The 25970-nt window shown below is 41.5% G+C and overlaps 2 protein-coding genes across 10 annotated transcripts in view; one reads left to right on the forward strand and one right to left on the reverse strand.

Annotated features, from left to right (window-relative positions):
• Positions 1-25491, forward strand: part of GNAL (G protein subunit alpha L) — a 116526-nt gene extending 91035 nt beyond the window's left edge. Inside the window, exons 1-8 of one of the 2 annotated variants that reach the window (XM_017729460.1) lie at positions 6505-6627; positions 12379-12433; positions 14829-14902; positions 15753-15811; positions 16060-16180; positions 17429-17559; positions 19586-19653; positions 23519-25491. In XM_017729460.1, coding sequence (XP_017584949.1) covers positions 12407-12433; positions 14829-14902; positions 15753-15811; positions 16060-16180; positions 17429-17559; positions 19586-19653; positions 23519-23665 — 627 coding nt within the window. In that variant the 5' untranslated portion in view covers positions 6505-6627; positions 12379-12406 and the 3' untranslated portion in view covers positions 23666-25491. Of the gene's footprint in view, positions 1-6504; positions 6628-12378; positions 12434-14828; positions 14903-15752; positions 15812-16059; positions 16181-17428; positions 17560-19585; positions 19654-23518 lie in introns of those variants that run through there. The other variant, XM_008630066.2, reaches the window with a different exon arrangement.
• Positions 24922-25970, reverse strand: part of MPPE1 (metallophosphoesterase 1) — a 33715-nt gene continuing 32666 nt past the window's right edge. For all 8 annotated transcript variants that reach the window (XM_017729459.1, XM_017729456.1, XM_017729454.1 and 5 more), the window contains one exon: positions 24922-25970. This exon is cut by the window's right edge and continues 1259 nt beyond it. The gene's annotated coding sequence lies outside the window, so the exon portion shown is untranslated.

A 25970-nucleotide genomic window follows, 5' to 3' on the forward strand; every position in this document is an offset into this window, starting at 1 on the left:
ACAAAGCAAAGTTACTTTCCTGAAGGAAGTGTAAGCTTTGGATGCTTCGACATCTAATGCATGATACCCTGCTGCAGTACAGACATTTGTTAAGGCCAGGAGATCAGTATTTATAGTGCTGGTGTTAGGACTGGATTATGTCTAATCTAATTAAGGAGGTTACTAACAATTTGGAGGGATTATAAGATTAGCAATTATCTGTGTGCTTATTTGATTAAAATAAATGCTTGCAGATTTGGCTGCCGTACCTGTGCTCTGGTATTTGGGATCAGAAATCCCTTTTGATTGGAAGTAGAAAAAACAAACAACAACAGAACTTTGTGTTTTGATTCTGTTTCTGTGATGATTTCAATACAATGTCTAGTCCCTAATTAATTTTCACTGTATTTCAGTGCACCTTATTATTGAAAGCCCTTTTGAAGAAAGACTTCTTTTTTTTAGGGGAGAGAAGACCATTTTTAAAAATAATATACCAGTAATTTAAAAATTCAGTTTTTAGGTACTGAGCAAAGGCAGTAATTCAGAAGGATATTCCTTTACCCAGGGCTGAGGTTTTGTCTGTGACATTGCAGTTTAGGTCTGGTATCACTTAGTGAAGCTTCCCAGATTTCTTGTTTGAAAAATGTCCAACTCTGTGTTATTGAGCATGTCAGCTCATAGCGGAGCCGAGATCCTGGAGGCTGAAGTCCCAAAGGATAAAGGTCCTTCTTCTTCTTCTTCACACCCGACTTCGGATCCTTCTGCCTCCACCTCCTGAGGGCAACCAACTCTTCTGAGCAATAGTCTGAAGAACTTTTATATTCGAAATTCGGTTGAATTCGGACTTTCTGTGAAAAAAGGTCTCATCCTTGGAGACTGTCACAAGAGTTGTTCTCGCCCTCAGAACAGGTGCTGGGCACGCTCCTTCTCAGACCATATTCCAGCATCTGAGCCACAGTGTCATACACACAGTTTGATGGGGAAAAGAGAACCTGTTAGGGAATTTGTTGTTCTAGGCATCCTCACGTTTCAAGTGAGAAAGAAAAAGCAAAAGGATAAAAAGGCATCTACTTTTCTCCCTGAAAATACAAAACTTGCACCTGCCCTCAGAGCCTGACCGCAGGATGAGCTGCCTATATGTCACCAGCTATAAATCATTACATAAACATGAGTGATGATTCCATATTTAGAGAACAAATAATTCCTGGTTTTCGTTTCCACAGGTTACATCCAAGCTGGGAATGGTATTTTTAATCTTCTCTTTAAAAGAAAGAAAAGAGAGAAATGACAACATTTTGAAATCTGAACTGACAAGTGGCTTTGGGTTTCTGACATTTATGCCTTATTTGTATATTCCTGTTCAGCCTTTTCCAGCTGCTATTGCATAAATCTTCCACGTTTTTTCCACTAACTGTATGGGTGGAGAAGACAAATTAGGAAGTTCAGCTTCCTTCTCAGTGCCTCTTGTTAGGAGTTTTAGAAGTAGTCCAGGGTTTGAAATTGGCCTCAGGGGATTTATTAAAATAAGTTGGCTTCTATCAAGTTTCTGCCCTTCCTTGCAGATGCGAACATGGTGCACAAAGCAATAGCTCCTAGGAAGTGGCAGGGTGACTTTTCAGCTGTAAAGGCCAAAGTTGTTCGCAGAGTACCACCATCATACCCTCAGGGGTGGTAATATTGGCCACGATCGTGCAAGGAGCTGCAGCTGCCAGGCTCCCCAGTGGCTCCCTGCAGGTCCTCAGGCTGGCTGGGCCATGCTGCTGTATTGCAGCACCAGCACAGCATGTCCAGTGCTGCTCAGCCCCCTCCTTTCTGAGCTCTCCCACCTCAGGAAGAAGATGGTGTGGGAGCACTGGCAGCCAACATTTCAGTGTGGAGTCCACACAGGGAGCAGCAAAGATTGCCCATGGTGCCAAATTCTCTGTTAGCCACAAGCCAAGATCCCTTTGCTCCAGCTTTTTGTAAACCAGACCCAGGAAATGACAACCACCTGTTGGGTACAGGGTAGAATGATTAAAAACAGAAGCGTAACCTAATCTTTAAAGTAACTTGAAGCAGGACATAATCAGGTTGTTGCATAATTACTTTCCTCATTCCTCAAACTCAGGTCATTGTATGTTGTTTTAATCGTACAAGTGCACTGTGCGCTGTAAGAGTCGAGGAAAATGGATGAGAGTGTAAAGAAACAGGGAGTGCAGCATTAGGAATGCTTTTCACAAAATGCTCTATTAATAGTAAACAGTTGTTAACATGACTTCCTCTCAATGCACAGGTAGCAGGGTTGTAGGGCTAGTTTTTAACACTTAAGTTTTATTTAAACCCTTGTTTAAATAGCTTATAGCTGCTAAGTGGAATTAGGCCAATTATTAGCAAGCTGGACATAGTCACTGCATTCTTCTCCTTCCATTTTTGTAGTAACAATTCATCTTCTTGCTTTAGCTCCATGTCTTCCTCCAGCTACCCAAGGAAATCACTCAGCCAAGCCGTAGGTGGTGTGACCAATTGCTTGAATACATTCAGTGGTTAAATATATCCTGTTCTAAAATGGGCAGGATAATGGTGATTTAATGAAAATGTCTCAGCAGCAGCATTTGTAAAGGTACAGGAATTTTCTTATGACTCTAATGGTTATGTCTAGCATTTGTATCTGTACTGTTAGACCTCTTTCTTCTTGATGTTCTTACTTTCACCTGGTAATTTCTAGTGCAGATGATCATACACAGATATTTACCAGATACTGTTTTTCATTAACAGCTCCAGAGTGTGTTGTGCGTGGGAATAAGAAGGATAACCCATCTGTTTTAGACTACAATTAGGGAAGCCCTAATAAATTCTAGTGCCTGGCATGAACAAGTTTGGGAAGAGAGCAAGCTTTGAGTCCTTCCCATTGAAGGTGAATGGTTGCCATGTCCCTTAGCTTTGCTAAAGTGAAGGCAACAGGTCTACCTCTGAATGATAGATGAAGTGGTTCTGTTGGGTGTTTGGAGGTTAAATGCTCAGGAACTGCTGAAAGGATGTCAGTCCTCATCATCCTTCTGTCCTTTAACTCCTGAGCCATTAATTTTTGTCCTGTTGTGTAAGGTTTCTTGCCTTGAACATTGAAAAGGTGATATCCTATTTCAGTAACTCTGAGAAGAAGCTGGTGAACCACACAGCAGCCCGGCACATCAAAGGATTACTCATAGAGTTGTGTCCAGCATGACCCTTACCTTTTGTGAAGCATGTCCTTCACACAAGGTGAAGGTATGAGAGTGCACTGTTAAAGCTGAGACAAGGATTAAGGAGTGCAGAAGTGCAGAAGAGAAATGATCCATCACTGCACTTCATAAACTGCAATAAGGAAAAGGAAATTTTACCAGCTGTTCTGCAAGGTCGGCATTAAGAGTTTCTTTTTTCCCACTGTGCAGGAAGCTGGTCGCCTTCTTGACTTTCTCATAGAAAAATTTTCTTGGTTCGCACTGATGGCATACTTCAGGTTTTACATGCAATCCCAGAAAGCTTCTTCTCTGGTAGGATAGTTGGTAGGAGCCCTCATATTCCTCGAATGGTTGTTACCTGTAGGAACTCCAGATCCTGCCTATGTCTTGGAGCCTCCAAGACGTTGTCATGAGAGCTGATCCTGTGATCCAAATGTTAATCCTTGAAACTACTGCTGTTCTCCTGTTTAACCCCAGCACTCACTCGGCCTCCAGCCATGTCAATTCTCTGGGTCGTGTCAACACCTGACAAACACAATAGGTGAAAGCAAACAGATACACTCTCATTTTGCTCAGGATTCTAACACGCTGTTCCTTTCACTCTCGTGTCAGCAAAAAGGCACAGGTCTGAAAACAGTAATAAATATGCATAAGTGCTTTTCCTGGCCAAGAGTGTTCGCCACCCTAAAGAATTCACTTTTCTTCATCTGGGTTTTCAAGAGAGTATTAGTATCCTCTTTTTTGAATCATCTGGCTTGATTATAGGTCTGAGAACTTTTGGCAGCAAGTTCTTTTGCACTGTGTTTGGACTGGTGCCACAGGTAAACACAAACTTCTCATGACTTCGTTTTCAGTCTGTGTTTTGTTACCTTTGCTTCTCCTGTTTGGGGATTTTCTGCTTTCTCTTCTGTAGAAAACACCAGTCAAACTGGTTTTTCCATTTTTGCAGTCACCATAACAGACTTATTATTCCAAACCACTTCCACCAGAGTAAGTGATCTTCAACTTCTAACAACCATTGCTGTTTCTAACCTGGATTTGGCATTCTTCAGGACTCATAGTACTTGGTGAATTTGTGTACACTAGGAAGATATCTACTGTGCAACCATTTTTGAAAACAAAGCCATGAACCAGAATATGTAAGTTGCACTGAAATAATTTTTCCATTATGACAGCAAGATGAACTTGTAAGCAACAGGGGAAACTCTGTGCAACATCCAGCGAAAATACATTTTGGTAACTTTTGACATCCGCTAGCAATGCTATGGTATGTATCTGGTGCTTGTAAACCTGATGCATTTTATAGCTTTGAGTATTACCAAGGCTTTTTCCCACAGCTTTTTCCTCAGCTTTCCTGAACATAAAAGTCCAAGATCTTTTTGAAGAATTCACCAGAAGAGATGGAGATGAGGTCTTCTATGCAGTTTAGTTAGTGGGACATAAACCTAAGGTTTTGATCTGTCATTCTGTCAAAAGGCACATTCTGCAGGTCCTGATGAGACAGCTGCATTCTGCATATGTCTCATCTGATGTTTCAGGTATTCTCAGGTTCCCTTCCAGCACCAGTCTGTGTAGTTGGTGGAAGATGTTAAATAGTTGTTTCATTCAGACAGTGGATAAAGAGATCCTAATCTGCCGTACATCAGCTCACAAAGCAGTTGGGATCCAGATCTCTCTGGATACCACAATATGAGCTTTCTGTTTTCAGGTTATTATCTGTGGGTCCTTTGTTCAAAATTGCACTTAAAATTGCACTTAAAATTGCAGGATGTCCTCTGTGTAGCCTTTACATTGCAGAACTCAAATCTGTGTCCATATAAACACTCCATGGGTGTATCAATATGCACATAACGATTGTCTGCCTAGGATTATCCACTCACAAGGAAGAAGAAGATAACAGTGAATTCAGTGGATTCTAGCTGGTCAGAAGGAGGGTCTGCATGTGCCAGTCTAAGCTTCAGATTTTATCAGTGCTTCATTCTTAGTCTGTGTTTTGCAGCAGCTCCACCACTTGCACCCCTGGGAATAAAACATCTGAACACACGCAGTAGAAAAATAATGTCCCTTCTAAAATAAGGGAATAAATTACCTTTCGTCTTTTTTCTCTCTTTGCCTGTCATCTTCCCTGTTCTCTGAGATCCCATGTGGTAGAAGTTGCAGATGATGAGTCTCATTTCTGCTGGAGCCTGTTAACCTTTCTGTGTGAATGACAGTTTTCCAGATTTAAGTCTTAGTCAGTGTTTATGTTAAGAAGAGGGTTAATGATGATCCCCATAGGCCTCTCGCTCAGAAAGCAAAAACATCTGCTAAGCCAAGAAGTGGTTAGTTTGCTAAATTTAGAAGGAAGAAATGCATTTCCCAAAATTTGCACTGCTTCTTAGCAAATTTAGGGAACCGGTGGGGGCAAGCTGTTATGGAAGTCATACTGTTTATTCATGTTTTAGTTTAGTTCATCTATTTTCAGTTAAAAGTGGTATTGCTGTTATTAAGCAAAAAGGGGGTATTACTGATACAGTTGAAATGTTTAATGCAATCAAACTATCTGTGCATTTGTTTAGGCTAATAGCTGGACACATGCCAAAGCCTGCGAAGCTTAGAGATGTTCTGCAGTACATACTTAGCAGTGGAGAAAGTGAGGTTAAAGTGGATGTCTGCTAGGAAACTCCCTTAACCAAACCCACAGACCATGAAAACTACAGATTTTGGCCATCTTTCTTTCTCCTCACCAAATGTGCCCCCAGTTGCCACCAGCAGTCTGGCTTCTTGAAGGAGAGGGATGCCTGATGAATGGTATGTGAGCCCTTGGTTGCAGCCATCATCATCTGTCTTTGCTTTTAGTGTCTTGGCCAAAGTTGTCATCAGTAAATAGGGTTTAAACTGGAGTTTTCCTGCTTTGTGCGATCACTGGGGAGCATTGATGGCTGGTACGAGTAAAGCCTCTCATGACAGCAGTGCTCTTGATGACTTCATGGTGGCTGGGGCCACAGCTGGCAGCAGCTATGGCTGGGGAGACAAAACAAAATGGGTTACATGCTCCCAGTCAAGCTGCTTGTGCAGCACAGCTTGAGTGTCCAGGAGAGATCACCATCGGTGGCCTGAGACCCTGCCCAGTCCTGTTGCCCCTCTCCCTCTGGAGCAAGCTCAATGGATGGTGCTGCTCTGGGGAAACACATGGCTTTGCCAGAGGTTGTACAATCGTATCGCTTGTCCGTGGTCCCCAGCAGGCTGGGGGGGCCCCGCCTCCAGCCGCTGCGTCCCCCCTGGCCCGAGCAGAGGGCTGGGCAGATCCTTCGAACCACAGATCCTCAAACTTCCCTGGGCGGATAAGGAGCTGGCGGTTTTCAGGCATGACTGTACTTTGCTCTCCCTCTTGGTCTCCTGTTTAACCTTTTCGTCTCCTGACACAGCAGGCTCTCCTTGCTGGCGAGCTGGGAGTTACGGATGGGTGAAGGTGCGTTTCTGTGGACAAACCCCACCATTTTTCGGTCATCCCCACGCAGCCCTTTACCAGCCCTGGGCAGCGCAGCATGAGCTCTGCTGGGAGGCTGGCAGGCCGTGGGGAGGTACGGGAGGGAAAGCTGGCAAAAGGGATACGCAAGGTAAATTCAGAAGATCTTTGCTAAATTCATGTTTTACCTGTGTTTGAGCAACAACCTCGGGGCGAGACGCAGCAGAGCCTCCCTCCGCCTGCGGACACGGTCCGGGAAAGGGGCCGGGCAGGGAAGGGACGGGAAGAGAAAGGAGCGGGAGCGGGAGCCGGGCAGAGAGCGCCCCCTCCCGGCTGTCGCCCCCCGGCACAGCCCGTGTCCCCGGCCGTGTCCCCGCGGCTGGAGGGACGCGGGATCGCCGTCAGACAGGGACTTGGTACAGCCGGGAGCGCACAGGGCACGGAGCAGGGGCCAAACCCGTGTGACAAGCCCAGCACCGAGCCGTGGGTTCCCAGCCCTGCTGGAGGCGGCGCTCTGTTCCAGCAGCATCTTTAGTACTCGTGTGTTTGCTTTGGGTGTTTTCTTCCGTAACAGCTTCTGCAGCAGCTGGTGTTTCAAAACTGGGGCACAGCATCCGTGAGCCAGGGTGGATCCCAACAGGTCTGGTTCTCCCTTTTCGCTCTGCCCCTTTTCGCTGTGCCCTCGCACGCGTGCTGGCTCCTGGTGGGAAGCGACTGCAGCGTGGTGTGGAGGGGAGAGAAGGGTACTCCTCTGTCACATGGAAGCTGTATTTAAAATATAGTGATGATTTAAATTTGGCAGGAAAATCCTTAGCCGGTAAATTTTGTCAAGCCTTCTGAGGGATTTCTGCTGGTATTTTCAGCAAATGACTTGGGAAAATAAATCCTTTAGGGGGTTAGAATATTACTGGAGGCTGTTTTCATTATGTCTTTCTCACTTACCAAGAAATGTATCAGAATAGCGTGTGTTTGCTTGAAGCCCAGCCTTGGAGCCTAAGGTATTCAGGTATTCTCGAAAACAGAAATCCGCAGTTTCCTGTTTCAAATGTTGCAGGAAGAATTAACAGGATTATAATGCCTTAGCTGATTAAAAAAATATATATGTGTGTGTGTGTGTGTATATATGTGTAATAGGGGGGGGGAAGGGGGGGAAGTTCAATATTGATGTCCCTGAGAACTGCAGCAGAAACAAAAAAAAATTTTTTTTTTTCCATTTCACTTCCCTAGAGACTTGGGTTATTCTTTTTTCTTGTGAAGTGTCTGCCTCACCTGTGACTTCATATCTGAGGAGAGTGGAATTAAAAGTCCTAGTTCTGGATGGTTTCATATACATACATACACACACACACACACACACACATATATATGTGTTTATTTGAGCCTGGCTAAGGAGTTTGCAAAGCCCTTAATGGTCCATCCAAATTGTAAAGGTTTGCTGGCCCCACAGCTTACTTGAAGATAATTTTGAGATTCTTCACCTGAGAACTTAAAACCATAAGGATTTGCCACTATACCTTTTCCTTTTAAAGAGACAAGCATTTTGAATGGGTTTGATTTCTTGTTTTCCATGAGAATTTTTTGATATAAGGCCATTGAAATGTTACGGTGAGAGCATAAAAATGGTTGAAGTAGATCAAGATTTATTAAAATGCCTAATTTGGTGTATTGATCTGTGATTTAGCACTTCATCTTTCCAGTTCTTTGGATGTCAAAGTACACTTACAAATATAGCATGGGTTTTCTGTCTATCATATTGTTCTCAAGACACGATTTTTCTTTTAATTGTCATTTTGTTTGTGGAGTCAGAATATCTATACAGAGCCATGTAGTGATTTATTCAGTGAGAAAAGGATTTTCATGTACGATTACCTCCTCTTTATTTGTGCATTTATGAATCCTTTTTTCAGAAATTCTTATATAGCTGCTACTGCTGCTCAAATTGCCATGGTTTTTAAAGAGAATAATGCTTATTGATAGTTCCCACATGCACTGGCAGGCACATCTAAAACCTGTACTTTTGTGTTCACAGCTTGCATAATATAAAATTTAGAGATTGCTTGTCAAACTAAGTGTCAGCTGAGTTTCCTAGGAAACTCACTGAAGATATTTATAAAACTACAGATCAGCTTAATAATAGATATAATAATGTCAGTAGCTCATTATTTTTTTTAACTTTATCGGTCCATTTTACTTTGCTTTAATTTGTTGCCAAACCAAACCACTGCATTTCCAAACAGAGCAGAGGAGACCTTCCTTCCAATACCTTGCCTAACTAATTTCTCAAGAAAAGGGTAGTTTCTGCTGCTCTGCGTAAGGAAATGTAAAACACTCTACTGTAAAATTAAGAAGAACCTAAATGTCATACTAGTTATCTGACTGAATCGTTTATAAGTAAAACCACAACTGTGAAATAGAAATATAAATATTGTGTCATGTTATTGTTTTATTCACAGTTGAATTGAATGTGTGAGTTTGAAGTTCGTTGCACATGCATGCAAAACAGTCACTGCATAATTTAACATAAATCCTGAGTATGGGTTTCTATAGAAGCTACATAAATAGAATACCTGTCAGTATTGTAAAAAGGCATGATTCTGTGAAAATAATTATATCCCTGAGCTGAAAAAAACAGGATCTAAAAAGAGAGTAAGTGATACTTGGTGTCCATTTTTATTCATTCTTCTGTTATTATGTTTTCCTCACACTGATTCTTTGAGACATGATCGTTACCACAGTTGAGAGATCTTTTTGTACTTTAAGCTCTTTAAATTGAAATTTCAGTCATGCAGACTCAAAATTTGCTGATCTGTAAATATCTATATATGTATAAAATAATTTATGTTTTGTCAGAACATAATTGTTCAAGATAGCTAGGATTAGGTGAAGTTAACGTTCTCTGGAAAGCAGTTTAGAAAAGTAATTTCAGTTTTTCCATTTTAATGCAGTACTGAGAATGAAGTTAGTGTGTTTAGAAATGAGGCAGTACTGACTCCTTATCTTATCTGGAATCCATTACTTGTACCTAATGTGTACATTTGCCTGTCAGAACTATTTTTTGGTGCTGTGCTAATTAGACAAGTAAGGAGTTCATATGAAGGATATTCAAGAACTGATTTTCTTTTGAAAAGGTAAGAGTGTAGCTGTCTCTGTTTCGCTGTCTTAGAAATCTCATTGCACACTTAGCGATGTAGTTGCAGAAGAAGTCTTAGGAAGCCTTTCCATCACACACTGGAAAGGTTAATTTTCTATAAAGCTACAAAATTTATCCTAATCTTAATAGTAGCTGCATGTGGATTTATTGGATGCTAGTGATATTCCAGCTTGTTACAGCAAGGTGGCAGGTAAACCTTGTAAATCATTGCATTTATTTTAATATGGCTTACATGCAGACAGCAACCTTACAAGCATTTAATGGTACAGCTGCTGTGTCAAATGTTATTTTTTAAGCCCATGATGTTTGTCAGAGCTGGCTCTCTCTTAGCTGTAGTGTTGCAGTTCAGGCTATTCAAAACTGGTCCTTCTGCTGGGACGAAGTGGAAGATGACTTCAGCTGATAGGTAGGACATCTAATTAGGAGATTTAGCACTTTCCCAACCTGTCATGGATTGTGTGTCGTGTAACTGCATTACTTCTGTAATGCAGTTACTAAGGAACTTCCTCTGTTCCTTACCATAATTTGCCTGTCGGAAACATGCAAGTGCTAACAACCAAAAACCTCCCTTGAGCACTTGTATAGCACTTGTGAGAAAGGTGTGAGTTAGCACTAAATACTGTGTTTAACCATTTTGGATAAATTCTGCCAAAATGGTCCTGGTATTGTAGGCATCGGAGATGTATTGTCTCTGATTTATACACCAACTTCCCAAGAAATGTTTCTGCAAAAAAAGCCAATTCACTGTGTGTCTGGCAGGGTTTGTGGTGGTGTTGTATTTGTGCACAAACACTGACTTCAATCCGCACTTTTAAGTAGATCCCTTTCTGTGTCAGCCATAGTCCGTACTTTGGAGCAGACTTAGAAGAACAGCCATGTTAAGGAAAATTACACTGTGATCAGGAAGTTTCAGCCTGGAAGCATTTTGGATTTGGGCTTTTTTGCCTTCTTGTTTCATGTCCTTTGCTTCAAGCGTGAGATGAGAGTTCTGCTGGTAGTAGGTTGTCACTGAAAAATGCATCACTCTGCTCTGGTGTCTGCATGAACTGTGGGGATAACTGAAGTTAAACTTTGCTCAGTCAAGGTTCTCAAGGTGATGAAAATCATCTGACCAAAAGGTTCAGCCTGAATACAACTGCTTTCCCATGGTGACTGTAGCTTCCTATAGAAATATACTTTTGTATTCTTATATAAATTTGTAGGGCTTTTGGCAAGGAAGGAGGATTTGTGAAAAGATGCTTTTTCTTTAGAGTTTCTCCCATATAGTTTTGCTATCAGGCACCCGTTGGGTTGTGCCTAACAGTGATTTTTTTAAAAAAAACCTGTGCTTAGCCATCACACCTTGATCATCCAGAAAGAAAAGCTGGATATTCTAACTGTAGATACTGCATTTTGTTTCCCTGCTGTAACAGTGGAGGTTCGAAAAGGGAAAATATTGTAAGTAAATACATATGCAGTATATTTCCTTTTCCTTTCAGTTCATATCCGTGGGAAACTGCTATGAGAATTACAAACAGCTTTTAGGGGGCTATTTTTTCAACTGGTCAGTGTGTGTGACCCCTGTGTTAACAGTGAGTTATATTTTAAGTCAAGAGTTCACTGATTTTTTTTCTTTCCCAGTGCAATTAAGTGGGACATGTGTTCCACATGCACACTCAAGTAAAATTGAGGAAAACATGCCTTTTGATAATATTGTAGTGGGATGTGTCAGCCAATGGGATATTCACTGCCAAATACCAAATAAAAATGTAGAAATTCAAGAAAGCTTCTAAGTCATACAGACAGTCTGGGGAAAATGAGCCAGATCTAAGAAATGGGTGGAAGTGAGAGAGGAGAACCTGCCTCTTTTAGCAATAAATATAAAATCACTTTTTTATGTCCTTAAGTGCTGCCATTCTAACACATATTAGGAAAGAATTAAAGCTTTAAAAATCTTTAATAAGTAATCATAGAATGTAATTCCCCCTGTTTTTCTGGTTCTCTTTTCTCTTGCCCTTCCCTGCAGCTGTAAGTCCTTCTTTCACTCTGTGCATCTCACTGAGTTTTGGTGACATAAAGAATCAGATTCATTAACTTCCACTTTTTGTGCTTTAGTTGCAGTGTTGGAGGGCGGCAAGTCAGTCCAAGGCTTTTTGTATGTACCAACAAGCAATTCTGCTAACATTATTGAGACCATAATTAACATAACATTATACTTGATCAGCATTATGCTAAATAAAGACACCCCTTTGCCACATTTTCTGTATCAAATTCCAAAATCTTTTTTAAGTCTTAACAACCGTATGATGTTAAGATCTATGGTTAGTCGTAGTATTTTTGGTGGACCTCCCAAAACTGTAGCATTTTAACTGCATTTTGAACCACTTGTGAGCACTGCGTAATGGTAACTTTAAAAGTGCTATATTGAAACAAAGTCTGGGTAATATGTTTGTTTGCCTTGTAAAATGTAACCTACAGCAATATAAGGAAATCATCAGGCTTGTAACTTTACTATTCAAGTTGTGTTTTACTTCTTAGCAGGAGTGTAAACTAGAAAAGGTAGTGAAATGTCTTCTACTAGACAATATTTTACATATCTAAGTGCATGTTTATTTTTCTTCTAGCTTTTTAGAAAGAATTGACAGCGTCAGCATGGATGACTACACACCCACAGATCAGGTTAGTAAAAATAATGGGGCAGGGTCTGAACCAAGACTCCCATTCATCTGGATTGTCTGTGTAATTTATTTTAGTCTTTACTGCAGCTGAAATAAGGCATATGGCAGAATACCAAAATATGGTCTAGCAGTTTAAGTAAGGGATATTAAAGAAGAAGAGGCTTTTTGGTGGTGCAAACTTGTCTTCTACTGTTGTTATTTGTAGGTCGGTGATTCCTGTAATACATCAATTTTGTCTTCTTGCTTCCTCTTCCTGTTCTGTGTCCCACAAAAAAGGGTGAATGGAACAAAAATCAGAAAGCAGAAACATAGAAGCTTATGGCTTCCCTCACCAGCCTTTGCTACACAGAAGTAATGCTTTATTTCAATCATGGAGGTGATCCCAGCGGGAGACTTCCCATGTCTATCAGAAGGATTCTTCAGAGGCAAAAGCTTGCAGTGGATCTGTTGTCCAGATTCAGGGGAGAGCACCAGTGGCGGCAGCAGAACTTGCAGACTTGTCTGCAGGTGTGCAGATCCATTCTTTGCAGCCTGTGCCCATCTCCTGTGGGCAGCAGAGTTTCTATTTAAGCCTTATTTGCAGGACAGTAAATTTTTTTCCCAGATGCTGTGACACATCTTGCTGGAGTGCTCTAGTGACAAACACATTCATGTTAAGGCTGAACTGGGGCAGCCTTGAAATAAGAAGGGGCTTCACCGCGTTGCCTGGCCTCGGCTGCCTTCCCTGAGCTCAGGCTGTGTGGTTTCCTTTGATGTCTCTTCAGCAAACATTCTGAAGTGGTTATTTTTCAGTGCTGCTATGCCACTGTCATCTAGCAGTCTCAGCCAAGATTGTGGCCCACATCAGAAGCTGCAAATACAGGTGGCAGGAGAGAATCCCTGCACTGGATAATTCAGTCTAACCATGCAAGGCATGTAACACGTGGATGCCCTTAAAAAAAAACAGAGTTGTCAAATCTCACCGTGCAGTCAGGGACTGAAATTCAGAGAAATTAAGTGACTTGCCATAGATCACCCAAGGAAACATGCAGAGCAGAGCCTGTTCCTGCAGACCTAGTTTAGGTCCATATCCACAAGAGTGTCCTATAGTTGACTCAGTATAGGATCAATTATTCAAGAACTCAGGACATTTTCAGACCAAAGCAGTAGCACTGGGATTTGCTCCATCTAGACCTCATGGTTTTAGCATTGATATCACTCACCTAGGGAGAGAAGTCAGTGAAGAAAAGCCTCATTTTTGCTTTCATTGTTTGCATTAGTGTTGGCCTGTTTGTTGCTGGGAGGCCTTTCTCTACCTGAAGTAGTCTTTCATCACCTAGAAATTTTTCCTGGTACTTCCTTTGAGAAGAAATGTCTTGAAAGACCAGAAAACACCTTTGGTATTTGGCAGGTGGAAAACTTTTGCTCTGAGGGCGGGATTCTCTTTTGCTTTTGTTTTTGCTATGCTGTATCAGTTGCCTTGCTGAATTAACTGGTGAAAAGCACTAATTTCCTCTCTTCCCTTGCTTTCTGGTTTTTGGGGGTTTTTGTGCACCATAACAAATAAATGTCAGCAAGCGACAGAAAATGACAGTAACATATAAAATAACTGAAAGTGTTAAATAAGTGGCCTTCAGCTGAGTGCATGCAGCTGTCAAAGCAGCCATGGTTTGCCTTGGCTACCAGAAGCAGTAGATGGTAGGGTAGGGGAGAAAAGTCAAGCTGTGCCTGCACTCTGCACCACAGGCTGCCTCCTTCCATCCATGAAGGGGGCATCATATATCGCTTTTGCCTACTCCCCTTGAGAATTGAGGAAATTATTATTTTTTAATTATTGAAAGGAAGTCAGTTAAGTTGTAAAGTATCCCTAGTTTAAAAAATAAGAAAGAAATGCCACATTTCTGTACAACCTAAATTCTGTTCCCTTGTGCTCTGTAATAGAGCTTTAATTACTCAGTCACAAGCTATTATTTCGATAGGATTCCTGTCTCATTCAGTACAAAAGAGGGCAGAGTTAAGGTTACCTGGGCAACTGTAAATCTGGAGTTTTCTAACATTTGAATACTTGACTTTACAACATGAATAACATTTTTCTTAGTTTTATGTAACTTTAGAATTCATTATCGTCATCACATACCAAGGTGTATGACCATCAAGAACAGGTTTCAGTGGGCAGTAAGGAGAACACAGATGGGGTCTCCTGCTTTCTGAGTGTGCACAAACCAAATGCAGTGATCATGATTAAGTTTATCTACCATGTCAGTACAGACAAATGCCAATTTACCAAGAGGTCTGATTGAACTTTAATTAAATGAAACATCTAAGACTTTTCATGGAAAATAGTATTCCAAGCTTTTAAAAACAAAATGGGTTAGAAAAAAAGCCTTACTAATCAGCTTCTGTGTTCTTATTTCCAGGACCTATTAAGATGCAGAGTGTTGACATCAGGGATTTTTGAAACAAGATTTCAAGTAGATAAAGTAAATTTCCAGTAAGTCTATTAGTAATGGTTTATGAATATCATACTAATTTTTAACAACTCCATTCAGATGTCTGTGCTCAGGTATGCGTGGTATAGTAGGCTTAGGGTGGGAGTTGGATAGGTTTTAGTTGTTTGATTTGGCTTTTTAGCTCTCTTTCCATAGGTCCTAGTAAAATTACCTCATACTTTGCAAAAAATAGCTTTTATTAGTTATGTATATTAGTAGTGGTCTATAGTAGGGTTGTGAGTGGCTGCTTGTAAAAACTGGTGCATTGGTATAGCACTGTAAAATCATAAAATACCTTTGGGGATGAGAGCTCACAGAAGTCAGTGGGAATCCTCCCTTCTTCCAGAGGGCTGCAAGCTCTGTGGTTTTTTTGCTGTGTCTCTGTAAAACACCCACAGTCAGAGTGGCTTCTCTTTCAAGTTCTTGCCCAGAAAGGTGGCAGTGCTGACAGGGCCGAGCTGCCTCCATGTCCTCCTCCATATAGAGATGCCCTCTCCCCACCATGCATCAAAATACCCTGAAACCTGTCCTGGTTTATAGTACAGTGGGTCCAGCCTTACATGTCATACGCACTTCTGTGGACTGGGAAGGCCAATGCTTGTCCTTGAAGAGTGTATTTCTCATTTTATGGGTTCAGTAGCCTTCTCCTGGCAGAGCAGGGCAGGTGGAGCAGTGCAGCTGTCTCTGACATGCAGCGCAGCATCAGCAGATCTTTCTCCTCTTCAGGGGATATTTTACTGCCTCTGTCTTTGGGGCTGTCAGATTTTTAAACTGAACCCTCGGGCTGTGCATGCTTCGTGTGATTTTTCCTAGTGCACATAAGTGATATAACATCCTATGGCTTTTTAACAGCATGTTTGATGTAGGTGGCCAGAGAGATGAGAGAAGAAAATGGATCCAGTGCTTTAATGGTAAGTAAAAACATTCCATATTTTATTTTGAACTTATTCTCTGAGGTGTGAGCAGCCTAGTGTTCATATCCACACACAGTATCTCACTAGCACAGGAGTCCAGTGTTACAGATAACTTTTTTTTAGTATTTTTGGCTGATTGGTGAGTAATGGCAGTGTTGCCCTGAAGAGTATGTGCTGGGATAACAGAGATGTTCTGTTCTCTCTCCTTTCTTTCCTTCTGCCTTTCTTTTGTGTGTTCTGCCCAGATGTCACAGCTATCATCTTCGTTGTGGCTTGCAGCAGCTACAACATGGTAATAAGGGAAGACAATAACACAAACAGACTACGGGAATCCCTGGACCTTTTCAAAAGTATCTGGAATAATAGGTAAAGCAAACTTCATTTCCCACCCACCCCTCCCCAGTTTAATTACAGTTCAACTCCTTACAGAATAGGACTCCCCTTGCTATGGGGTCAGATTGTTTATTCAGAGAACACCCAGGTTGGGTCAGGTCTCAGGGTGTCCCCATGGTGGCACCCCTCCCTGGCAGGGGCCGTGGCACAGGGACAGTGCATGCGGCGTTTCACCACTCCTGCCAGAAATGGTGCAGGGCGTGGGGACAGCTTGGAAAGGGCAAGCCACCCAGGCTGGCTGCTACGAGGGAGGCAGGGGAGACCCTCTTCTGGCATCACTGTGCTGCTTGGCTGAGACCGAGATCCTCTGAGGCACATTTGATCTCCTCAAACGCAGTGGCAGGAGCAGCTCGCTGTGCTTGTTCCTTACCTGGGCAGCTGCTCTCCTAAGGGTCATCTCTGAGAGCACAGGGTACCTCTGCCTTGGGGGATAATGCTTCAGATCTAACCTAACTGGAATTGCCATTAAATTGCCATTCTGCCACAGTGCCTGTAAACCATAGGTACGTAACCAAATAGCAACCCAAATGGGTTCCTGGTAGAGAACAAATAAAAACAATGCACAAAATAAGGTAATGAAGTTTTCAGCACATACGTGTGAGGATGCTCTGCAGTGAGAAGTGATTGAAGGTAGAGTGAAGGAAGAATGTTAACTGCGCATCCCAAGGCACATTGTCACAGTGATGGATTAACTGGGGAAGAAAAGAGAGATTATTTTCTTTTCATTCATCAGGTGTCATACAGACCACCCTAAAAGATGGGATATCTGTGCGGATGAACAGTAGCTTAGACAGAGTAGTCTGAGGGAAGGGAGATTTCTAGCCTAGCCTTCTAGCCTTTTTTTTTTTTTTACTTCATCACAAACAAATAAAGCAGACAGTAATGTCTGGTTGTGAACTGTGGTGCTTCTAGAAAATGTCATCAGTTTCCCAACCTGATATCTAAAAGAGAATTTAGAAAAAATTTTGGAAGCTACTCCCTTCAGCAATGTCCACTGCAGTTTTTATAAATGTATTTACTGACCCTAGAAATATACCCACCAGCACAGGTGAAGACCTTTTGAAACAATCATTTAGTTCATCTTTCTTTTTCTGTTGAAGCATGTTCTACACTATTCACACTGTCCAGACAGGGATAGCCAGTACATTTTCTATCAATGTGATACATTTTTGTTGATTAACATGTGAGAGATAACACAAACGTTTGGTTTGTTTTTGACAGGTGGTTACGGACCATTTCTATCATTTTATTCTTGAATAAACAGGACATGCTGGCTGAAAAAGTCTTGGCAGGGAAATCAAAAATTGAAGATTACTTTCCTGAATACGCGCATTATACTGTACCTGAGGATGGTAAGGTTTTTCCCCATGCTGGGATTGGACCTGCTGGCATGGCCCAGCCCATAGATCCTCTCCCTGTCTCTCTTTCTCTGCCTCTCACACACACACACACATTCACAAGCACACACTGTTCTTCACAGGAGCTGCTGGTCAGGTAAGGAGCATGCCAGCAGCACGTAGCTCACAGGCACCCCGGTGTGGGCAGAGTCTGAAGGGGTTCCGGCTCCAGAGCACCTGCCTTCCCCGTTTGGGAGGCACCACCAGTCCTAGGAGAGCAAAGCAGCCACACATCTCTCCCCCTTGCCAGATGCTTCTGCCTGGGCCTCCCACAGTGCTGAACTTTGTTGGGGATTCATGAGACTTATTTTGTAGCCATTCTGCGTCCTCCAACACTGTAAATTTCAGTTTTAGAAATACTGATGTGAAGCCCAGTAGACCATCAAGGGAACTTTAATGGAGGAAGACCACATCAGTAGATAGGAAGAGAGCTGTGGTGATGGAGCAGTCAGTTTCTTATCTTCAAGAAGTGCAATGATTCCTGCACCACAGTAACATACTGCAGAGGTAAACTCTAGTATTATGCCAGTTTTGTACCAGGCAGAGAGCTTCCCAAACATCTCAGGTCTCTGTCTAGCAAAAGTGGTAGAACTTTTACTTTCTGACCACTTGCCTCTGCCTTACCTGAGTGATGCCCCTGGCATGCTGCTTGCAGCCACCTCTTGGAAAAGGCTTTCATTCTCTACCAACCACCACCAGCAGTCTAGGTTATAGAGGTGAAGATGGTGATAAGCTATTTTCAGCCTTCATTGAGGTCTGGAACTTCACAACTGTGATTCTGAGTTTCAGGTGCAGAGGATAAATAAACTGTCCTAAAATCTGAGTTGATCTGGCATCTGTTTTGTAATGCTAAGGGCTTTCAGAAGAAATCTTGTCTCCATCACCTAGATTTCCCCTTCTCAAACATACACCACATAGACAGAGTTTGATTGAATTTTCAGTATTTTTAAATAATAATCCAATTGTCAGAAAAAAAGTAGCTTTTGGTATTTCTCAGAGGGATTTCACAGTGGGTATCTAGAGTGATCCAGAATATTCACACATGAAGCAGCTCTCTATTTTTAACCTGTGGTTGTTCACTTATTCTTCAATTTCAGCTGACATTATTTAAGGGCAGCAGCACTGAATTCCAATATGCTGTTGATTGTGCTGCTGCTCTATTTTTACCCCCAGCACTATGGATGAACAATAGATGTCCATGTTCTGATAAATTCTGCCCTTTACAATACTATGTTTATAAGCATCTGATTTTGGTATCTTAGATGAGAGATAACACTGAAAGGAGATAAATAGGTTATCTCTTCACCCAATTGTTTTTCACACTTAGGGTAAATACAGTCATTGCATGGCCTAGATAGTGACAACTTCAGCTGCCAACAGTTAATACTGATCAACAAGTTTCCTGCTCAACAAGAATTTAGTCCAGGACCCCTTGATGGGCAATATATCTGAAGTATTCTGCTGACTTGGGGCCTGGAAATAAAATATATTTTTTTATATATATCCATCACAAGATCTTTCAATGCTATCATTTTTTCCAGGTGTCATTTTGGACTAACCATTTTTAAACCCACGTTCTTGCCTGCAGAAGCTTTTTTCAGGAGACTCTGTTCTGCTGCAGAAACTGAACAGCTCAGCTGCTTTTTCTAGTCATATTTTCTGACAAAAGCTAAGCCCTAACTCCCACTTGTTTTATATCTATATGAACAAACTTGTGGATGTGAGTAAGCCTTTTTGTGATATGACCAATGACATTGTTGCAATGATTTCAGCAGTTTTCAGGTTCCTAAAATACGTTGTACGCATAGTCAGGTTTTACAGTAACTCTTCATTTTAGAATTACCTCCTGGGAATCTCCTCTAATATTTAACATTTCAATTTCTGTACTGAAGGGCTACTTCCTCCTTATTAGATCTTTTGTTACAAGTAGGTGATTGTTTGCTTTTTGTGTGTCTGATGTCATTTGTTTTTAATTTAACAGCAACACCAGATGCAGGAGAAGACCCCAAAGTCACAAGAGCCAAGTTCTTCATCCGGGATGAGTTTTTAGTGAGTAATTTTCATCTTATGTGTGATTCTATCATAGGAAATGCTGACAGATGGCAGAGTTTATTTAGGGAAAACTGATGGGGTTTTGCAGAAAGCTAGAAGGAGAGGACAACGTCTGGCAATTCCCTAATTCTTTTCAGCTGCCCATCTTGCAGAACCTTCGTCAGTGCTTGCACATTTTTATGCCCATTTCATATAAAGTCACCTGCCATGCAAACTGTTACACAGTAAGTGCTAGTGCTTAGAATGGTCATGTACAGTCCGTGCATAAACAAATGGGCTTTCATACTTTTATCCTGCATTCCTCCAAGGACTTCAGCAGTGGTCAGCTGAGAGCAGGAATTACAAAAAAAAAAAAAAAAAAAATCTGGTATGCCAGTTAGGAGGTTTGCCTCACCTTAGGACTGGTATCATGGCCCTACTGAGGCGTCGTAAGAACGCTTCCTTGTCTAGTCACATTTTTCTTGCAGTTAAGGTTTCTTCTGTAGCTGGAGCTGAAGAGGTGCTGTTTACATTTTGAAGGTGAAAGCAGTTGTCAGGCATACAATCACAGCCCAGCTCTGCGGTCAGAAACAGGGAGTTTAATCCAGTATCACTTGTGGCTTTGCTCATTCTGAGCTGTTTCCACAGTGCAGAGCAGTAACAGAGACCAGAGCCAAAGCTCATCCATCATGCCCTACTGGTAGAAACTATATGTGTATGTTTGAGATAACAAACTGAGTCGTTAGCATTAAGAATTTTAAAGTCATTATGCATTTACAAGCATTGTTAGGATTTACAGCTGTTGACGCACCAAGTAAGAAGCAATTAACTGTATTCAGACTTTGGGGATTTCCACTCGCCGCTGTAGCCTTCCAGATCCTGAGGAAAAATGTCAGATTGCGCTGTGTTAACGTAAGAGTTACCAGAAAAACTCACTTCAGGATAAATCTCTCATGTGGTAATGCTGGGATGCTGTGAAGCAGATGACGGTATCCAGTCTGGAAGGAGGGTGGCTCTGAGAGATCAGAGTTAAGGGGGAATTGGGGTGAAACTTCCCTGCCTTTATCTATTTTCATGATTTAAAAAAACACATCAAGGGCGAGGTCCTTACCTGCCGTGACTCACTGGCATTACAGAGGAGGCCACCTATGAAGCAGGGAGGGGGCATAGGCACTGCAGCCACATAAGAAACCCCTGTGGGTGCTGGGGGCAAGGGAAGCATTTGGGCTGGGGCCAGCACCTGCCAGGTGCCAGGCAGTCCCTGGGGTTTAGGTGTGGGGCCAGAACAGCTTCTCCCTCATTTCCCTGCAACTGCCACAGGTTTGGCAGAGAGCGTCTCCTCTGCAACACGTCTGTCTCCTGGCTTTGTGCTTGGTTTGTCAGTGTCATGGAACAGAGGGATGGAGTCATCCAAACAGTTGCTTTGAACTCTTGGGCTGTTGGAATTGAGAGCTTTGCAAGTGACCCCTCCCACAGAGGGTCTGGACAGGCTGTGCGTGCTCTGAGGAACGTGCCCATGCTGGAGAGGGCGAGGTGGGAGAAGGCCAAGTAGAAACAGTCACTTCTACTTCCATGGGGTCAGGCACAAAAGGCTGAGGTTTCAGAGAGGGAGTGAAAAAGGGCACAGGAGAAATACAGACTAGCAAGGATCTGATGGCCTTAGCCAGGTGCCAGGAAAGAAAGGCCTGTATTTTCTACCTGTGTCTGCCTTGGCTTTGCTTTATATTTTCTTTCCAAAGTCTCTTATGACCTTTTCCTTGTCCCACTCTGTTAAATTTTCAGGCGTGATTCAGAGAAACTTGGGTTTATTATGTTTGATTGTGATTTTTGTCATGGTAGCAGGTCTGCATAAGCCATGGATGTTCGTGACAATCACCACCATGGTGCTGCACCCCTTAAAATTCTGCCTGGCTGTAGGAATGGTCGTGGCAAATTTAAAGCCTGTAATTTGAGTAATTTTAGTAGGAAGTTAAAATTGACCAAGTTTCCAGGAACTATTGCTACACAGTAGTACAGGAGGATTAGAAAGGCAAAAGATGTCAGCTCATGGTTTCAGGGTTGGTGTGGGGGCTGTGGCCCCTGAAGGTTGGGCAGCAGGGCTGGGATCTGTCGGATTTCAGTCAGGGAACAGCGCGGGAGGGATGGCTGCACCCAAGCCCAGCCAGTGCCTGCACCTCAGGGCTGGGCTGGCAAGGGCATCTCCTGGTCCTGGAAACGTATCTTGTGGGAAATCCTCTGCTCTTCAGCTCAGGCACATCCTTTCTCCTCCCAGAATCTTCCTGGAGGCAGTGTGTGTGTTCACTCCTTGGTGAGGCTGTCCCCCAGCCCTGTTTTGGTGTTTTGCACACAGAGCTCTCCAGCTGCTGATGTTTTGTTTGAATACATCCCCAGTGTGACCCCTGTTAGAACAGTGGCATGGCCCCTCTGGTTCCAGTCCTGCTGGTTTTTACAAAACCTGAATCTGGGAGGTGAAGGAGCTGCTGTTCAAACACACAGACCAGGCTTCCTCGAATTTGCATGTCATCCTGACCCCTGCAGTGTAGGGATGCCAGTATTAAATATTCCTGCCTGGAAAGCAAATGTTCTTTCATCAGTGTCCCAGGGGATTTTTTTTCTCCCTGTGAACTGGTGCTGAGTGACACGCTACTATTCAAAATAAGTTTCAAGTAACAGTTAAAATCCTGTATTTATCTTCACATGAGAGGACTGCAAGAACTGTCCAGTGACAAAAACAGACAACCCCCTAATATTTTGAAAATACATCCTTTGGCATGATGTGTATGTAACCAGGTGTCATCAGAACACTGTGGGCAGCTTATTGCCATAGACATGAGTGAAATCAGTGCATGATAAACATAAGCAGACATTTATTACTATTTTCATGAGGGTAAGCCTTGAATTAGGTATTGAGAGTAGCATGGTAAGAAAATAGTTTTTAGACTGTGTATGAACACCCCTGTGTAATCAGTGTTAAATGTCTAATATTACCTAAATTACCTGGGAAAAATCTGCAATTTCTTGTTGATCTAATTATGTAAATCATGGCTTCTAAATGTCTATAGCTTTGCATATCTGTAGCTGCAGGTATTTAAAAGATCAAACCTACATGTAAAATAAATCCTGTGTTAAAAATATTTAGGGTAGCCAGAGTGAGATAGAACACTGTCTTTTGTTGTTTAGCCAGCATAATTTATAGTAAAATTTAGAAAATAGTTATAAAAACTACTGTCCTAAAAACTGACCTCCTACTTTCATGCCATTCCATCTATATTCTGCAAGATAATGATCTAGAATGGATTTATATTTATCTGCCCTATAGTAATACAGAACAAAAATCAGGATTTTTTTTTTTAAATATATTTTTTAAGATCCCAGGGAAATTTTAACAAGATAACCATGGGCAGCTTTAAGTTAGAACCTAAAAAGTTGTGCAGTAGCCTTGAGAAAATGCAATTCTGCATGGTCTGATGTTGACTGGATTTGTGCATTCTTTATTACTCTGTGTGAACCCAGCCACTCTGTTGATAATTCCGCCAAATTCTGGGCTCAGTGATGATACCAAGCCTTCAGCTGGCTTAATAGGTGCTCTAAGTGAAAGTAACACAAGAAGCAGAGGCAGCTGAGGATGGCATTGGTGGCTCCCACACAGGACTCCTGTACTGACCCTGTAACAGTGTCCATAATGTTTTGTCATCTTCATTTCAAATTTGTCATTCGGACTGGAGCAGACCACAGCCCTCCCTTCCTTTTGTTTACTTATTTCAGCGATCTATATATAGATTTCCTGGAGTTCTTGGTTCTCCATAAGTCTGTAGACTGCTGAGATGTGAAACCTCTCATGGCATGGCACCTGATCCTTTTTTTTGCGTCCCTCTTTCCACAGAGGATAAGTACAGCGAGCGGAGACGGCCGGCATTACTGCTACCCACACTTCACATGTGCAGTGGACACAGAAAACATCCGCAGAGTGTTCAACGACTGTCGAGACATCATTCAGAGGATGCACCTCCGCCAGTACGAACTCTTGTGAGGGGGATCACCGTGGAACCTGTGGTTTTAAATTCTTTGCTCCTTACTCTTTCTCTTGATACTACCCCACACAGGGTGGAAGAATATACTATAGAAATGTCAGTCTCTTCACTTTGTTTACTTTCAATTGTTTAACCTTAAAGCTGATTTGAAGCAAGTTCGGGTTATTTTCCCTTCATGCTTTTTGGGACTATTTTTGTGCTTTATTTTGACATGCCACTTCTTCGTCATTCCACTAAGCCCTTTGGCTACCTCTGTTCCCTTAGGTTTTGTTTTTTTTAAACTGAACGTGACCTGCTAAATTTTTTCCAGCAGGTTAACCTCAGTTCAGACCGGTATGTCAGCTGGATGACACTAAAGTCATACCTATCCCTCTGTGTGGGTTTCCTTTTTAACGTGACATTGAAGAGTACTTGATGGGTGAAAAAAAAGATTAATGCACTTTGTATCAGGTTATTAAATACTGTTGAGGAAGTAGACACACAATGTAGCAGCACCACAATATTTATTACTCTGTCACAGTTTTTAGCATTTCTGAGTTGCAGGTCAACTGATAAAGTGACCTCCTCTTTTAAGCCGTTACTGGCACAGGAAGTAGAGTAGATAATGAGAGGAACAGTGAAGACAAAGCAATTTTTCTGGGGTTTTGGAGCTAAGTGTCTCTGCACACCTCAGGCATTTGAATTACAGCTACTTTTCAGCCTGTTGCATCTGGGCAGAAAATTTACCACCCTCACTTATGTTATTTGTGCTGTCCACAAATGATCCTTTTAGTTCTGATCATTCTTGGACAACAGTCCTCTCCCTATATATATTTTTTTGTTTTACTGCTGGTTTATTATATTGTACAGACTGTAAAATGTAATATTATTTTGTACAACTTTATTGAAGAAAAATACTTGTAGAAGATCTTTGTGCCTTGATTATGGCTGTACCTGTAAAATGAGCTAAGATGTAAGTATGTTTTTGATTGCGCTGTACAGCTTGATGTCAACCTTACCTGCAGCAGTGACTGGAGGTAAGAACTTTATCTGTAGAGTTTAGGGGTTTTTTTCTGGTTTATATAAAAATGCTCTTTAGTATAAAAATTATAAATTATGCAAATTAACCACTTACCTTTCCAAGTAAGGTATTACAGTCACCGGATGTTGCAGCAAACATGCCTTTCTCTTTTGAAGTCTCAGCTTTAAAACATTGGAATTCATTCAAGTGTCCAAATTGCAACCTGGTGTTGTTTTAATGGGAACCAAGGATTTCTTTTTTTTTTTTTCCTTCTTTTTTTTTTTTTGTCCTTTATATTTAGAAAATATGTTTGGTAATTCTTTGGTCATTCATAGAACTTCACAATTGCACAGACCGATTGTGAATGTGTAAAGCACCATTATATAGAGCTCTTCAATCTTTGTACCAACAGCGGCTTTCATTGTGCAAGTAAATCGCGAGAAAGAAGATAAGAAAAAAAAAAGGTGTATAAACCCTTGTGTCTGGCCTAAGAGAATTACAAGATGACATTTTTATTTCTCTTTTAATAAAGAGACACATTAGAAAATTGTTTTATTTTAAATATTGTAGAATCAAAATGTGTGAATATTTCTCAAACTTGAATAATTTATGCAAATGACATTCTCAAAACAAGTTGTGGTACAGTACAATATATAAAAAGCAAGAATTGCTGTAGCAATAAGGCATGTCCTTTTTAGTAACTATAACACTGCTTTATATTTTATACATAGGTGTTTTATGTCTGTGACTATATACTTTTCCTGTGTCCAAGATAACCTGTACAAATGTCTAAAATTACAGTTGCAATAACAGAAACCTAGAGAAGTGTTACACTACATTACTTTATAGAGTGTTTTACCACACTTCGGACCATTCCCCCAACCTCATTTTAAATTTAGGGAGAGATGAAGAGCTAACACAGTCCCCAGACTGGCATATAAATCAGCAGGTTTTATTAGCTTTTTACTGTATTGTTATTGATTATAAACCCAAATCAGTCATCTTTTGAAATTCAGGCTACAGACCAATTGAGAACTTGTTTCCAGTTGAATAGAAAACAATCCCATTTTAGATACTATAATATGACCATTTTTTCTTCCCAGAAATATGTATGATCAATTTAGTCATATTTCCCAAAAAGTGAAAGGCTGGGTGGAATAAGCTAATAGTAAACAAAATTCCCAAAATTATCTTATTTTTCATGCCAAAGAAAGTAATAGAATGAATAACAAAATATAGTATTTTTTTTTAAACTAAACCCAGCCCAGGAGTTCAGGTTAGAGCTCCCAGCCTCTGCAGGAACA

This window comes from Corvus brachyrhynchos, unplaced genomic scaffold (assembly GCF_000691975.1).
Source record: "Corvus brachyrhynchos isolate BGI_N302 unplaced genomic scaffold, ASM69197v1 scaffold331, whole genome shotgun sequence".
Classification (NCBI taxonomy): Eukaryota; Metazoa; Chordata; class Aves; order Passeriformes; family Corvidae; genus Corvus; species Corvus brachyrhynchos.